General features: G+C 40.5%; 1 protein-coding gene across 5 annotated transcripts in view; it reads right to left on the bottom strand.

The window, feature by feature from the left end:
- Positions 1-8,696, bottom strand: part of Rmdn2 (regulator of microtubule dynamics 2) — a 61,190-nt gene extending 52,494 nt beyond the window's left edge. The window contains exons 1-2 of one of the 5 annotated variants that reach the window (XM_036171087.1): positions 8,598-8,696; positions 1,331-1,798 (exon numbers count right to left, since the gene is read on the bottom strand). In XM_036171087.1, the coding sequence (XP_036026980.1) occupies positions 1,331-1,782 (452 nt within the window). In that variant the 5' untranslated portion in view covers positions 1,783-1,798; positions 8,598-8,696. Of the gene's footprint in view, positions 1-1,330; positions 1,799-6,036; positions 6,146-6,310; positions 6,328-8,135; positions 8,491-8,597 lie in introns of those variants that run through there. The other 4 variants (XM_036171086.1, XM_036171089.1, XM_036171085.1 and 1 more) reach the window with 4 other exon arrangements.
- Positions 8,697-15,641: the final 6,945 nt, after the last annotated feature.

The following is a 15,641-nucleotide window of genomic DNA, read 5'->3' on the forward strand; positions in this document are numbered from 1 at the left end:
CTATTAAGAGTACTTAGTTGCTCTTACCCATTCTCATGGAAATTCCCAGGTCTCTCTTCTGATTCACACTTCCCAATGAACTTAGGATGCTTTCTAAACATGCCACCTGCCCATTTTAAAAGTAGTCTGGGACATCTTGTTACTGTTCAGGAACTCCAAGTTCTTAGACCTGGTCATTCACCCCGGCATCTGTGGCTTTTCTCTACCAAAACACCTTCATAGTCATTTTCCTAACATACAAGAGATGTTCGACAATTCTGGACCTAGCACGGATGTCTAAGATGTCTTCAGATGCCACCTCCCAATCCCACAGAAAGTGTGTAGCTCACTCACTCGGCTAAGACAGTCTTACTGGCACCCACTCTGTGAGAGAACAGAGGTAAGGTGTCATGAAGACAACAAGGTCCCCACCCTCAAGGATGCCAGGCTCTATCACATTCAGTACAGATCCTTCAAAAACAACAGACAAGAACCTGGCTGTTTTGTTCTTCAAAAACACTACCCAGGGCCAATGTTTTAAACCCACAGATTATTGGTTTCCCAACTAAGGGGATACTTGTTCTTCGTGCTAGGATTTAGGATATTAACTCATGGAGGGATGCAACAGTACCATTTCTATATCCTCTAAGCTGCTCTAATCCTTTCTAGACCTGCAATAAAGTTCAGCAGCTATGTACGTGGTACATTTAATGACACGAAATAAAATTATAACTACAATGAGTTAAAATTACAAGTTCCTTTCCTCAGCTGTACCAGTCCACATTTGACGTGCTTCAGAGTCACACAGGGCTAGTGGCTACTATGCTGGGCAGCACAGATAGAGTCACCTTCTAATATGGCAGCAGGTTCTACTGAACCACACTATCTAGGGAGTTTGTATATAAAAACCACACATTGATCACATTATAAAATAGGTTATCCATCTTGGCAAATGATGATTGTCTTCCCCAGCTCTTACATGATGCCACTTACTACTGGTTATTTTTAATAATCACATTAGAAAATAAGTTAGCTATTCTGGAAAATAGTGACTGTCTTCCTCAACTCTAATAGGATATCATTTTATATCTATCATCTGTTTATCATCTATCTATGTATCTATCTATCATGTATATATTTATCATCTATCTCTCTATATATACCTTTTGTCAATGTGATCTAAGCTATCTAAAATATCAACAATATTTACTATTTTAATTATAATCTAAGTCAAAACAATCATTGCTTTCATTTCCTTTCAGAGCAGAGCATATGAGTGAGCAGCTATCTACGCAACAGCAATAACATGAGGAATAATCAGTTCGATAAAGGAAACATCAAGGACACTTACCCTCCTTCACTTTCTGCTTCCTCTGAACTATTACTTGTTGCTGCACGTTGAACTGGTGTCAGCCTTTTTTTCCTAGCTCTGTGCTGAGGACTTATCTTGTGACCTGTTACCTTCCCTCCAAGTTCATCTTGTAGATATTCCTCCAGCTTTGGAATCGTTTCTTTAAGAAATCTGATTTCCTCCTTAAGTTCTTCCATGTTGGTCAGTAATTCGTTTAACTTTTCCAGTATCTGAAGTTGCCTTCTTTGAAAGACCACGGATGCTCCTTGTTCACTGGGCGTTTCATCTCGCCAAGTTAGTGAATCGAATTTCTTTCCCAGAGAAAGAAATCTAGGCAAATGCATTGTTGTCCTTGGCTTACGGACCTTGTGGTACCATAAGGCCAGCAAGCTGATTCCGGCAGTTCCCACCATGATGCCAAGGATCAGTTCTTTGTTTGTGGAATGACGCATTTCTTGGCTTTTATTTCTAAAATTAAGAAAAAAAAAGTAAAACTGTAAATAAACAATGTTTCTCTGTCCAGGATAAAAATATTGATGCTTTTTCAATTAATAAACGATAAGCCTTTGTCATCCTAAAGTCTGACAAATCATAAGCTAACCCACACTATGAGCAAGTGCCTCTTTAACTCATACCTCAAGAGAAATATTTGCTCAAGGCTATTACTGAGGTCTAGTGGGAAATACTGACTTTAATTCTGAATTTATACTCTCTACAGTCAATCTGAAGTTCACCCTTTAATTATACCTTAAAGGGCTTGGTAAATAGAAGCAAAAGTATCATCAGCTTGAGAGAAGTATTGAAGAGTTCAGGTGTCCTTAATTGCGATTTTGTGTGCAATTAATGTGCTGGATTTCTTATCTTGGTTCATCATTAAAGGCTGAGATGAGGCTCCTTCTGAGCATCTTCATCACACTGGGACTTAATATTAAGTCATCAGTGATGAATGATGGTTTTTAAATCTCGGGGCTCAGAGAAAGAACCATAAACAGTGCTTTGATAAGTTCATAACTCATCTCCTCTCTGTTTCATCCAACATAGAAAGCCAATAAGACCCATGTAGGTCCCGTCTTTCTTCTGACCCAGAATTCCTTTGCCTCTGACATTTCCACTTATATCTGAGATCTTAATGCTTTTTATTTTAAATTTTCACTTTTTAAAAATAACTTTTTAAACCATTTCTTTGACTTCATTTTTTTCTCCATCTACCTCATTCTATTATCAACTCAGCTACTTTGATGAGATGTGCCAAAATTTCTCTCTAGCAAATCCCATCTTTTCTAATACCACTGCTTATCTAAAGTCAGAAAAGGATTGAATGAAAACCCTGGTATACTCCCCTCCCCTTCTGAGATGGTGAGACAAAAATAAGAAGGTTAATACTGAAAGCCTTTGTAACTACATATACTGAAGCTTTAAAAAAATATACTCAGCTGGGAGGTGGTGGCGCACGCCTTTAATCCCAGCACTCGGGAGGCAGAGCCAGGCAGATCTCTGTGAGTTCGAGGCCAACCTGGGCTACCAAGTGAGTTCCAGGACAGGCACAAAGCTACACAAAGAAACCCTGTCTTGAAAAACCTATATATATATACTTAGAAGCTCCCAAACTTGATTTTACTTCAATTTTCTCTATCAGACATATATTTGTGTTCAAGTTTTCTAATAACTTGGGAGAAATAGTTGTAAGCTATCCACGTTAGGAACAAATAATTAAATCACTACTAACTATAACCTGACCAAAACAGAAAGAAAGAAATCCTCCCAGCTGAAAGTAACTTCTGGACTATGGGAAAATTAAATAAGTAAGTAAGTAAGTAAATAAATGAGACAAACAACTAGGCAGTCTGAAAAGATAACATTAGGGTCCACAGAAACTAAAGTATCTAGAATGTATGTGCCAGAGCCTAGAAGATAAGAGAAGTACGTCTGGAAAACAGACAGTTAAACTCCATGGGGCTGGCAAAGAATAACTTCAAGGGAAAGCATAACTACCAGGAAGCTATAGGTTCAGTTGGTCCCAAAGATTACATAGATAGAGCTGGTTAGTGTTTAAGTTGCCAAGAAGGCTTAGGGACTATGTGAGGCTCTCCGCCGAGCCCTCGAAGGGGCAATGTGTTGGTAGGAAGGAACCCTAGAAGTTAAGGCTGTTTGGCTTCCTCCAAACTGGATAAAAAAAAAAAGACTCCACATTATTAAATTGATTCACAAATGATTTAACTGGCAGGAAGATAAAAGTGTCTAATCGTGTAAATGAACAGAAAAAAAAATGCAGGATTCAACAACAGACAACCAGATTGTGCAACACCTAGCAACAAAGTTTCAGACATGCACAGAAGCCGGAAGATGCCAGACATTATGTAACTAGCAAACAGAGGCCTTAAAACAATTATTTAAAATATTTGCGATTTATTATAAATAAATTAAGTATTGCCATATTATAAATGTACAAATATATTCACGGTAGAAATACACATGATGACAAGGAGAGGAAAAGGAAAGCTTTAAGCTAGACTGGAATAAAATCTCTGAAAAAAAAGTTTCATGGAATGAAATCAACAGTGAAAAAACTCCATGCACCAAAAGAAAGCAGTGCACTTGAAGACATAGCCATAAAAATCATCCCTGAATGAAGTGCAGTGAGGAAAAAACAGAGACGCAGGCCAATGGGTGTCAGGAACAGTCTAAGATTGACAGGATGGTAGGAGGGGGAAAAGGTGAACAAGCAAACAATCCCCAAATTAAACAAAGTCAACTGAATCAAGCAGAGCAAGAAAAACAACCATAAAAGTCAGCGGGGAAGAGAGCCAGAAGGAGGGAGGAGCGGAGAGAGGGGAGAAGAAGAAGGGCTACCATTGCCTGCGTCCCCAGGAGCCATTTAAATAAGACAACGACGAAATGACATCTTTGCCATGCCTGGGTGGGGGGACCCCTGCCCACTGAAATGTCTGTATCCACTGAAATATCTTCCAACACAAAGGTGAAAAGAGGTGGGGCTCTTGTTGTGGTGGAGGTTTAATAAAAGCTGAGACTATTATTACCCAGTGACAGGCGCCAGAAGTAACGCCAAGAAGTTCTTCAAGCGGAAGCAAAACACGTACAGTTAGCGTGCACAAAGGACGCTGCATACCAGCGGTGACAAATGGGGGCAAACGTGAAAGTCGGTGTTCTCATTTTAATATTTACTTATAAAAGGGCTGCCATTAAAGCCAAAGTGACGGCAGCACACCATAGGTGCATAACAGACCTAGAAAGCAAGAGGTGGGGCAACAGTCCAAAGTATGGGAAAGTCCAAAGTCCATAAAGGTAGAGATAAACCAGAGTGTGTGTGTGTGTGTGTGTGTGTGTGTGTGTGTGTGTGTGTGTGTGTGTGTGTGTGTGTGTAAACAGAATACTAAAGACATTCAGAGTCCAAAGGAAGGAATGAATACTGGACTAAGGCATGGGTAAATACAATAACAAATAAGGAGAAAAGATGGCAGTTATATAGAGAAATGGTGCCAAAAGATCAAGAAAAACTTTATTTTCCAAAACGAAAGATCCCACTGAAAAGCGAAGTTAGTGAAGTAGAAGAAACAGTAGAGACTTGTACAACCACAAACGAGAGGGCAAAGGAGATGGGCTCTAGCGCATGCGCACAAGGTTGACCTTTAACGGGAACACAGACCACTCATTCAGAGTAACAAAGAAAAGGCAGATTACATGAGCAGAAATTCAGGTTAAGTGGGTAGATGTAGGAGGCTATGAAAGTTCTCTTTGATTGCCTCTTGTCCAAAACAGCCGGGAGTGAATGCCAGGGCAGAATACTAGACAGACATCAATCCTGAATTAGGCTGTATACCTGAAATCTTGCATCCTATGGCTAGAACCCTATTTATTCTACATAGTCTAGCAAGGTACTATTGTTTCCTGTATACTACATGGCTGACTAGACATAATGCTTTAAATGACTTATGGAAGGGGGTTGGGGAATAGCAGGAATCTATTCCCAAGTAGCTGCTTAAAACAAAGTTTCTTTTCAGATTCCCATTATGGTTGAGATGGATCAGTGGGTAAGGGTGCTTGCCTTGATGTCCAATGACCCGAGTTCAATCCCCAGGACCCCCTTGGTGAAGGAGAAAGAAAAAACTCTGGCAAGTGTGTGTTCTCTCTCTCTCTCTCTCTCTCTCTCTCTCTCTCTCTCTCTCTCTCTCACACACACACACACACACACACACACACACACTAAATAAAAGTTTAACAAAACACCAAAATTAGAGTCCTATATTATAGTATATGCATGGACAACAGTTACTATAAGGTTGGATGCTCTATCTCATCACACACAAAGGTCTTTCAGAAATTACCTCAGATTATGACCTCTGAGAGACTAGTTTTAAATGCCTCTCTTAACCAATTCCAGAGACGATCTTGGTGCTTAATCTGGCCCGTCTGATGGCAGAGCATTTGCCAATTTTTCCTATCTTTTCTTTCTCTCTTTTCAACCCAAATATCCTCTGAACTACTTGATATAAGGAACTGTAAATGGAACCAAATGCTCACTCCCACTCATCCAGAGACACAGCAATACCAGAATCTAAGGAACCCGTAACAGGCGAGGTTGTTGATAATTACTATTGTTTAACTCCATCGAACATTATATCATAAAACTAAATTACCTCAAAAGATTACCATAAAAAAGCAATAGAAATAAAAAAGCTACAACGTACCTATGACACATATTCATATTACAGGTAACATCAAACTTGATCACCTTGAAGCTAAAATTTGTTTCTGTTTTTTACTGATGAATAAATATACTGGGGCTGGGGAACAATTCAACAGCACAGCTGTTGTTTAGCATTCATGAGGTCCAGCATCAGCTCTGCAACAACACTCATTCTCTGTTCAACCCCTCCTCCCCATCCACATCCACACACTAACAAAGAACGTCCACATGTCCATCTTAAACCTAGCACAAGGAATTTTCCTATCATGACTTACTTCTTTGGCGCAGTCCTACCAGGCCAGCCTTGAACTTCACATTATGAAACACACACATCTGAAAGCTTTTTTTCATTTAACAAGTTAATAAACTGAAGTGGAAGTCTGCTGAAGAGAAAGACTTTATCCCCAAGACAGACTCAGGTTTCAACACATGAGAAACAGCCAAACTTTTACCTTTTATTTAAAAAAAAAAAAAAGGCATCTCACGGGTTTCAAATGATCTCTTTGAAGGAATTCACAACAGTAATGCCACTATTATTTTTCAGACAAACGAACTGCTGTCATTTACCCAGAGGGTTATCTGACTAAAGAAGTGAGCAAGGTTACCCCGGGTTCCTGTTTCCTAAGTCCTAGAGACATCTAGCTGCATGCGGAATCAGAAAACATCAAGCAAGGACGCAAAGGAGAATGCTGACGGAATCAGAGATGTTCAGAGGTGAAATATGACATCAGAACTAGAAAGTCAATGGAGAACTAGAAGGAACAGAGGCGGCATTTGGTTAATAATCTCGCCGGGTAGAAACATATCCGTCAAGAGTGCTTGAATTTATGCTACAAGGTGCTTCTATGTCAGTAATTGGAAGAAATAAATCCCGGTGTGTGTGTGTGTTCTTGTGCCAATAATCTGAAAAATGACACTGTTGGGATCAAAGTCGTAAATAAGAATCTGTGCTTGCCTACAGTGTAATTTAAAAGGTAGTATAAAATTATATTGTTTTTGTACTTTTGCTTATAGTAGTATATTCTGGTACCGATTATGGAGAAAACAATTAAAATTTATTGAGCAGATCTTACAACTCATTTTAAGATGCGAAATATGCATTTCAGATGCAAAAAAATTATTTTACAAACTCCCATTTGTAAATCACTTATGATGGAAAATGATGGATATTATGTTTGTATAAATTACCTAAAATTAATACAACACGTGATCAACGGGTTTTAGCCGAGAATCTCCTAGTGAGACAAAGCTAGAGAAACGATAAAATGTTGACCTCTAAGTAAACTTGGATATGAAATGATTTTAAAGGAAAAACTGCATGTTTATGTTCTGGTTTTCATCTCTGGATATTAAAATCATGTCTCCATATAATTAGAATGTTTATAGAGTGAGGTCCTAAGTTGCATTCATAACCAACTCATCAGCTGATCCTTAGAATTGGGGGAAGACATAAAATGCTGTAACCCACAAACCAGAGAAAGGAAAAACTACCAAGAAGGTCAAGAAACATTATAAGTTACAAATCCACTTCAAGTTCCCAAAGGAAACGTTCTGACACCTTGGGGGTGGGGTGGGTGGGGGATTAACCAGGTCATGTACAGCGATGCAGAAAACCCAGTACTTTCCAACTGAATTCTAACACTCATAATTCATCAGATTCCCAAACGCCTCCTTCTTTATAATTTACATTTGGGACCCCTTAGAATTCATCTTATTTTGCAAATGTTAGTAGTGCGATTAGGCTGGTTTCTAGGTCTGCAGAAAATAGGCAGAGAATTCAATGATTATTATTATTTTTTTTTTTTTTTAGTGCGGGAAGCACGCCGAGAGAACAAGGTTGGCGCGAGGCTGAGGCAGATGCACAGGCGCGGTGTCCGCTCCGGGGGTCGCCTGGTCCGGGGTAGGGTCACGCTACCAGCCCTCCGCGACACGGGCTCCGCCAACACTGCACCAAGCCAGCCCGCGGCCGCCGGGTCAGCGGGCGCCAGGCCACGACCCGGAAGTGAAGCCGCCGGCGGAAGTGCCACCGCCTTCTTCCGCACGCCCCCGGGCCGACGGAGCCAGCCAGGCTGGTCGCCCCCTCCCCGGCCGGGTACGCACCTGGGTTCGCGGTGAGGGCTTCTCGGTGACCGGAGCCGGAGGGACCGGGGCCCGCGGGCGGACGAGCGGGGAAGGGAGAGCCGACTGGAGCCCCGGAGTCCGCGGGTCCCAAGGTCCGGCGCCGCGGCCTCCGCGTCTGACCCAGATAGCGGAGGCGCCGGGGGAGGAGCCGCTAGCGGCCCCGGGCTCCCGCCTCCTCCCGCCCGCGCTTCTCAGCTCCGGGCTCCCCGCCTGCTTTTCACCGCGGGGAGAGCTGAGCCCTGCGGAGCGTCCTGCCGCAGGCCGGCCCGGAGGCCGCGGGCGCCCTCCACGCTGCGTGTCCCCTGGCCCGTCACTGCCACCGGCCGCTCCCAAGTCCTCCCGTCGCCCTTAGCTAACCCCCCCTTTTTGGCACAGCTTTGAGCCTTCTGTGCAGACAGCACCTCTTGCACTAATTCCTAGGTGTACCTTACTTCAACTGACCTTGCTTTTTAATGATCACAATTCCTCTTCGTCTCTCCACTGTTTTTGAGTTGTCTTTGGTTCGAAACCAGTTTCCTTAAATGACTGGCGTTGAAGGTTTTGCCCAGCTTCACATTCTGCGGTTTGTGTAATGATAACTCTGCCAGACTTTTAAAAACTGCTCACAAGTCCCTCTCACTTGGAACATGATTGGCTTAAACTTTGGCTTGTTGAAGGCAGTTTTAATTACTAAAGTCCCCACCAGGTACTGAAGAGAATTAAAATAGATGCATTCCTACACACACACACACACACACACACACACACACACACTTTAAAAAGTAGAGAACAGATTAATACTTTACCCTTCGTATCCAAAATAGTGAAGAACTACTTTTACCCCATTGTGATTTGTAAATACATAATAGTCTAATGCCAGTTGCTTTATTTAACCATGATATGATGTAAACCTGTCTTACAGTGTGGTGTTTCTTCTTTAAGACGTGGCTACAGGAGAAACATTACTCTCAATAACGCAAAACAAAACAAACAAACAAAACCCCAACTCTTCCAGGAGCCCATTAGTTCATGGCTGCATCCTGGCACACAGCTCAAAAGAGACTGTATAAAATCGAGGGTTATGGTTGAGAGAGGCCTACCAAGTCAGCTAGAAGAGAAAGATGGGTGGGGTGGGGTACTGACTTGACCCTTGCGTTTGGAAGTGGGATAACGCTGCGGGCGGTGGTGGTGCACGCCTGTAATCCCAGCACTCGGGAGGCAGAGCCAGGAGGATCTCTGTGAGTTCGAGGCCAGCCTGGGCTACCAAGTGAGTTCTAGGACAGGCACAAAGCTACACAGAGTAAACCCTGTCTCGAAAAACCAAAAAGCAACAACAAACAAGTGGGATAACACAGCTAGACTAGCCCGATGTTCCTAATGCCTGTTCCCACTAGCCTGCAATGCCTTTCATTTATTCCTTAAAGCAGTAAAAAATTATCTAAGATGTAGAAACTCATAAGTAGATAATAGCTATTAATCTGACGGTTAAATTTAAGTACCAAACTGAGAGAGAATGTGTGTTGCTAGACAATGTTAGGGATAGCATTACAAAGGGAGGTAACTTTCTCCACATCTCCTAGGGCTGTTCGATTTTTTAAAAAAGCGTCTGGTGAACCCAGCAAACACTGAATTGTATTGTTGCTGCCATTTCACAGTCAGTACAGCAACTGCGATCACTTGGGACCTACTCTGCGAGTTTCCCACACTGCTCTCACCAGTTAGTATCCTCTGGAGACGATCCACCCCATCATCTCTCCATAAGCGGTGTTCTTTTCATACCGGAACACCCTCTTCCTTGCCACTTGGGTAAAGCAAATCCATGCTAATCTCTCTCCCTTGAGAAGCTATCTGACACATTCTCCTTGTCCCTAAGGATCCATTCATGCATTAAAACTTTTTGTGAAAGGATAAGGAGTTTAAGGGACTATAAAACGCCTTCTGCTGTCTTTCCGTAAGCCTCCGGAGCCGGTAGGTAATTACTGCTTGCCGGTGGCCACTGTGTTCCGGTGCTGTGTGCATCCTCCAGATGAGGAAGGTAGCTTTTACCTCTGTTTCTCGGGGCCAGGCGCAGCGTGCACTTTATTTTTTTCTGTTTGAAAACATGTTGGAAACACTTCTTTGAAAGTAATATACGCACTTGAGGGAGGGGGGAAGCATTCACAAAATGTGTCAGTGCTTTGTATTTTTTAGATTTTATCTTAGCAGTTTTATTTTCTGAAAATACTGAAACGACCAAGTTTTCATCCTGTAACTGACATCAGTACATCATATGAATAACTGTTCTATGGTTCCTTGCTCAGTCAGTCCCAATTCCGTAATCACCTGTGACATCATCCAGTGAATAGACCAGTGAGGGAAACGAACTGTTTGGTTAGAAGATAATTAAGTACGCTGTCTCTCTTTCCTTGACCTGATATACTTTCATTTTGTTAGAAATTTGATAGGAATTTTATTGTAAAACTCAAGGATTGATAACATCTATATAACTCACATCCATGATTTTCCCCGTTCCCATGTAAAAATTTCACAGTCTGAACTTCACTGTAAACAGTGCTGAACCGTAACTGTAAGAAGCACAATTATGAAGTCCCTGACTCCTGTTTTAAAGCAGCAACCCCCCTTCATCGCTAGGCTGGGATGAAGGGACCATCTCACCGCAGGGGAAGACATCTGTTGAATCTTATGCCCAGTTTTCTGGATTCATTCTTTGAAAGATTTCTTGATTTTTATTTTAGCTTTATGGATGTTTTGCCCGAATGTATTCTATGTATAGTGTGTGTGCATTGCCCATAGAGGCTAGAAGAGGGGTTGGATCCCTTGGGACTGGAGTTACCCACTTCAGCTATTTAGGGTTCTGTGTTCACTGCCTTTGTTAGAAGAACTGAACTCTTAGCTCTGAGCATGTATTAACTGTGGCTTAGTAGGCCACAGGATGTAAATCTGCCCTGCTCACCATGTTTAGATTAGATTAGGAATGAAGCTTGGGGGTAAAAAGGAAAAATGTTAATGTGCCCAATTAAATAATTGTTTTTACAATTTTTTAGGGTATCCCTAAGACACCAGGAAATTACAAAAGAAGAATTCCTGAAACTATAACTGTGGTTACATTGGAACTCCAAGGCAAGAGCTCTTTAAATATGTGCACAGTTATAGTTCTTAAATATTCTCCGAAGGCTAATTGGTTAATGAAAGAAATTATTATTTACTTAAATACAGCAAAATGGTTGCCCGCTATTCCTGTACTGAAAGAATACCAAATAGCATTTTAAATAAATATCAATGACAAGTTTTCAACACCCAGACATACATGCATACATTACTTAGCAATTGAAAACTGAGTCAATTTATTGAAAATGTAACTGCCTTATTAAGATACTGAATTCTTATTAGATACTTTCTATTTTCACATAGAAAAACACTTTCGTTCAATTAATAAAACAAAGTGTTCTCAGAAGCCATGAACAGTACCTGGCTGGATTGATGCTCACCTTACCCAGTGGCTGACATACGTTTTTCTAGGTTACTCCACGGAGTTTCTTTACAAATCGAAGAAGAGTTTTTGGATCATCTCCTCACATGGATTCAGAGCACTCTAAAGGGGAAGTAAACAGATCTAAGAAGAGTAGCTCACTCCCTCCACTCTTCCAGCCTGAGAGATAATGTTGAAGGACATCCTTGGTAAGCCAAGGTCAGTTTCATCATTTGGCTAGAATCAAAGTTGAAAATTCGTCAGGAAAAAAAAATGTTAAGACTACATGTGAATGAAAATGTTTACTTGCAATAAGTAGAACAAAAAGATTTCTTTTGTTAATCCTTGACTAATGAAGAAGTCTTTCAATATTCTGCTGCAAAACTGCATTGTAGCTCCCCTTTCCTCAACTTGTGAAAAGAAAAATGATTTCCCCTTTAGGAGCAGACATCCTTCAAGAAATTGTTTAGGAGTTAGGGGGAAAAACCCAAACACTTGGCTATATAAATCTGTTGGGAGAACAGATCAGTAACGCTATAATAGAGACTCATTAGTTAGCCAACCTTTGTTAAAGCATCTTGTTTTAACAATGTACAGTATAACATGCAGAAAGAGAACAAGAAAGGCTTAATACTCGGGCATGCGGAGGATTGGATGCAGGGGACGGACATGAGTTACGAGAAAGGATACAAAGCTAATTGTTTTTCCAATTCTAACCTGTCATGGAATTTTTGGTGGTTGGTGATAATTGCCTAAAAACATGTTTGATGGTGAAATGGCAAAAGCCAGTGTGGAGCTCCACAGCTTCAGTATGACTGTCCAACTGTATAGAAGTTCACTGAGATGTATAGACTTGGGGCTGGTTAAATTCAGTTGTGAAATGGTTTTGTTTTTTTTTTTTTTGCAAGTGTCTTTTTAAAATAATAAAGTTTTAAAGATTTTTTAACTTATATAATGACATTTCTGTCATTATAATTAATATACATATTTGGATTCCCATCCAGAGATGTGTATCTAGAAAATGATGAAAAATGAAACCTGCTAGAGGAGCAATTTCAGAAGGAAGTCTGTCTCATATATCAATCAACAATCCATATGTATTTCAACCTAATACAACAGTAGTTTGTTTAAAGCGGGAGACGTATATTATGAAACTTATGCCACAAATGACGGTCAGTTTCCTACACAAGCTCACAAAATCCTTTATAATCTGTGTGATAGCATTCAGCATGGGTTTTGCTGCATTCTAACGGAGAACTGATGTCAGGAAATCACTTACCCTTGTGCAGTGGCCTTGGCTGATCCCGTTTACAGAAACAAGGTGGGGGTTGGGGATTTAGCTCAGTGGTAGAGCGCTTGCCTAGCAAGCACAAGGCCCTGGGTTTGATCCTCAGCTCAAAAAAGCAAAAAAACAAAAAAACAAACAAAAAAAAAACAACCCAGAAACAAGGTGGTGGCAGTAGCAGCTGGAAACTGTCCTGTGGCCAAGGAAAAGAGAACTGCAGTCTGATTCTGTGGCATCTACTTCCCAGCGAGTGCAGACAGAAGTCTTCTTGTGCCTGCCACAGGCTCTGCTGGGTTTCCAGCAAAGGAACTCATTGAGCACAGGGTGCTTTGACGTTCTCTCATGTAACAAAGCAGCCCTCAGTCCTCCTTAAAACGAAAAGGGAAGACGGTCCGATAGTAATGACTTCACGTTTACTCCCTCACTTGCTGTGAGCCTCTCATTTCCCCAGCAGAAGTAGCCAGGGCTAACCTTTCTGCTGTACACTGGACAGCCATCCAGTCACTCCTAGAGCAGAAAATGTAACTCAACAAGTGTGTCTCATTCAGTAGTGCACTGTGGTCATTAAACTAGCATGGATAATTTGGATATTTACATTTAGAAATACAGCAAGACTTTAGTAAGCAAGTGATAGTACAGTCACTTAAAAGATTTCTGTTACACATTTAATTTTGAGAACTTGCTTTAGATGTTAAGAAACTTCATTGTTTTCCTTTGCTAAATGTTTACAATTATAAAATAGAACTATTTTTCTTCCCCTTTAAGATGCTGACATGATCACATCATACCATGCTACAGTGGCTTAGGGTGTCATATCAAAGGCATCATATCATACTCCTAAATGGAGACTGGAATTTTCATTTGACTCAACTACATTGAAATACTTTGCTACCACAGTTATCAAAATTTCCACTTGCCTTGCCTTCCCTCTTGAGCAATAACTTTGTTTACCATTCTTACCTATTAAACTTGAAAACTTTTCTCTCTCAGCCTTTACTCACTGACACCCTCCCACCCCCAGGCAGAAGCCACTAAAGCTGCTCTCCACCATGCAGGACAGAGGCCTCCTCACTTCCCGAGCAAGTGGCTTTGATCTTTTGGAACAGAGTTTCTCAATACCAGTACTATTGACTTTCTAGACCTGAGAATTACCATAGGAGAGTTCTATGTTTTAGAATACTTCTCAGCACTCCTGACCTCTGTACCCAATAGATCTATTGGGTAACGTGTAACTTCATAGAACCCAATCCGTTAATTAACACAGATAGCACCAACATGAACACATTCCCCTAGAGGATTCGGTGATGCTCAGATAGGGTTAAATGATGCCCTGTCTTTGAGATAATATGCTAGTTCTTAATATTTTAAGTTTTGGATAATTTTTCTTATGAATATGTTGTACCATATATCAAACTCATTTTTCCATCTCAATTCTTGACACTTACTGGTAATACACCGTGGGTTAATGAACCAATAGATGGATAAGTGGAAATATCTATGTATCTAAATTCTTCACTATCCACTAAAAAACTTGGCAAGATTCTTGTTTCTGACCAACACACACACACGTAATTGTCTAATGGGAGGTAAGATAGCTTTCAGTGGAGAAAGATTGTGGACTTGTAGAAAAGCTGAAAAAGTAGAAATCAAATTCTAAAACTAAAAATAAGCTTTGGACTTTACATTGGAAGCCAAAATTGTGTCTAAAGCTAGTCCTGTTCATCAAACTAAGTTTCCTCATCAGTGGAATTTGCTATCTAGGGTTTGAAAATCTCTCTAAATTTATGTCTACTGTATTTTAAAAGTGTTTTAGTGTACTACTTCTGCTTTGGGGTCCTACTAAATCGTGTAGATAGTATTTGTAGTTAAGATGGCAAACTGAAAAATGGGGTATTTAAGAGCATATAAAGCTGCTGGATTGGTTGTTGAATACCTAGACCCATACTACTGTGCCTTTGGGTTCTTTGTTCTGATGCAAAGCTCAGTTTCAGTTTAAAGTTGACGTTGAGTGGACCACCCTCTAGGGAGCTTTGCATGTTTCTAAGTGATAGTCACTGATACATTTCCAAAGTGAAACAGACTAGACATCATCATCTATAGGAATCACTGTGAGCCTCTTCATTCATTTCTAGTCTTTTATGACAAGTTGAGTTAAAAGGCAATATTAAAATTGAAATATTGACAAGGAAATAAAATATTATTTTAGAATTTTGCCTATGAGAATACTCCACAGTTTGAAGGTTCTCCTCAGTACCCATAGTGAAATTTAATCCTCATGTTAAGGTGTTAACATGAGGACCAGGTGAGAAATTTAAGATGAGGTATGGATTAATCCATCCATGGTGTTGATTTAATTTCTGGCATTCAGGGTAGCAATCTCAGTCAGCCAAGAGAAGAGAGAGAGAAAAAAATAATACTAATTAATTTTTGATGAACAAAATGAGTGGTTCATTTTCAGCTTTTCCCTTGTGCATTATTTATTTAACTTAGAAGATGGAAACTTAAAAATATTAAAGAATAGGAATGTTACCTTCATTAATAAATAATTGCCTTAGAGGAGCCACACTGGTTTGGAAATGTCCTTTACTTTTGTCCTTAACTACTGCTTCCAAATTAGGTGCAGTCCAGTTCTTTCTGGGAGACACAGTTTGCTTACATCTTTGCTGTAGGGTTCCTTAGTGTGTTTATAAGTTCATGCACTTTGAAAGGATCTGGAAAGGTCACTTATTTTAAACATTTTAAAATGATATTT

The sequence above is a fragment of the Onychomys torridus genome, chromosome 21 (assembly GCF_903995425.1).
Source record: "Onychomys torridus chromosome 21, mOncTor1.1, whole genome shotgun sequence".
NCBI classification, from domain to species: Eukaryota; Metazoa; Chordata; class Mammalia; order Rodentia; family Cricetidae; genus Onychomys; species Onychomys torridus.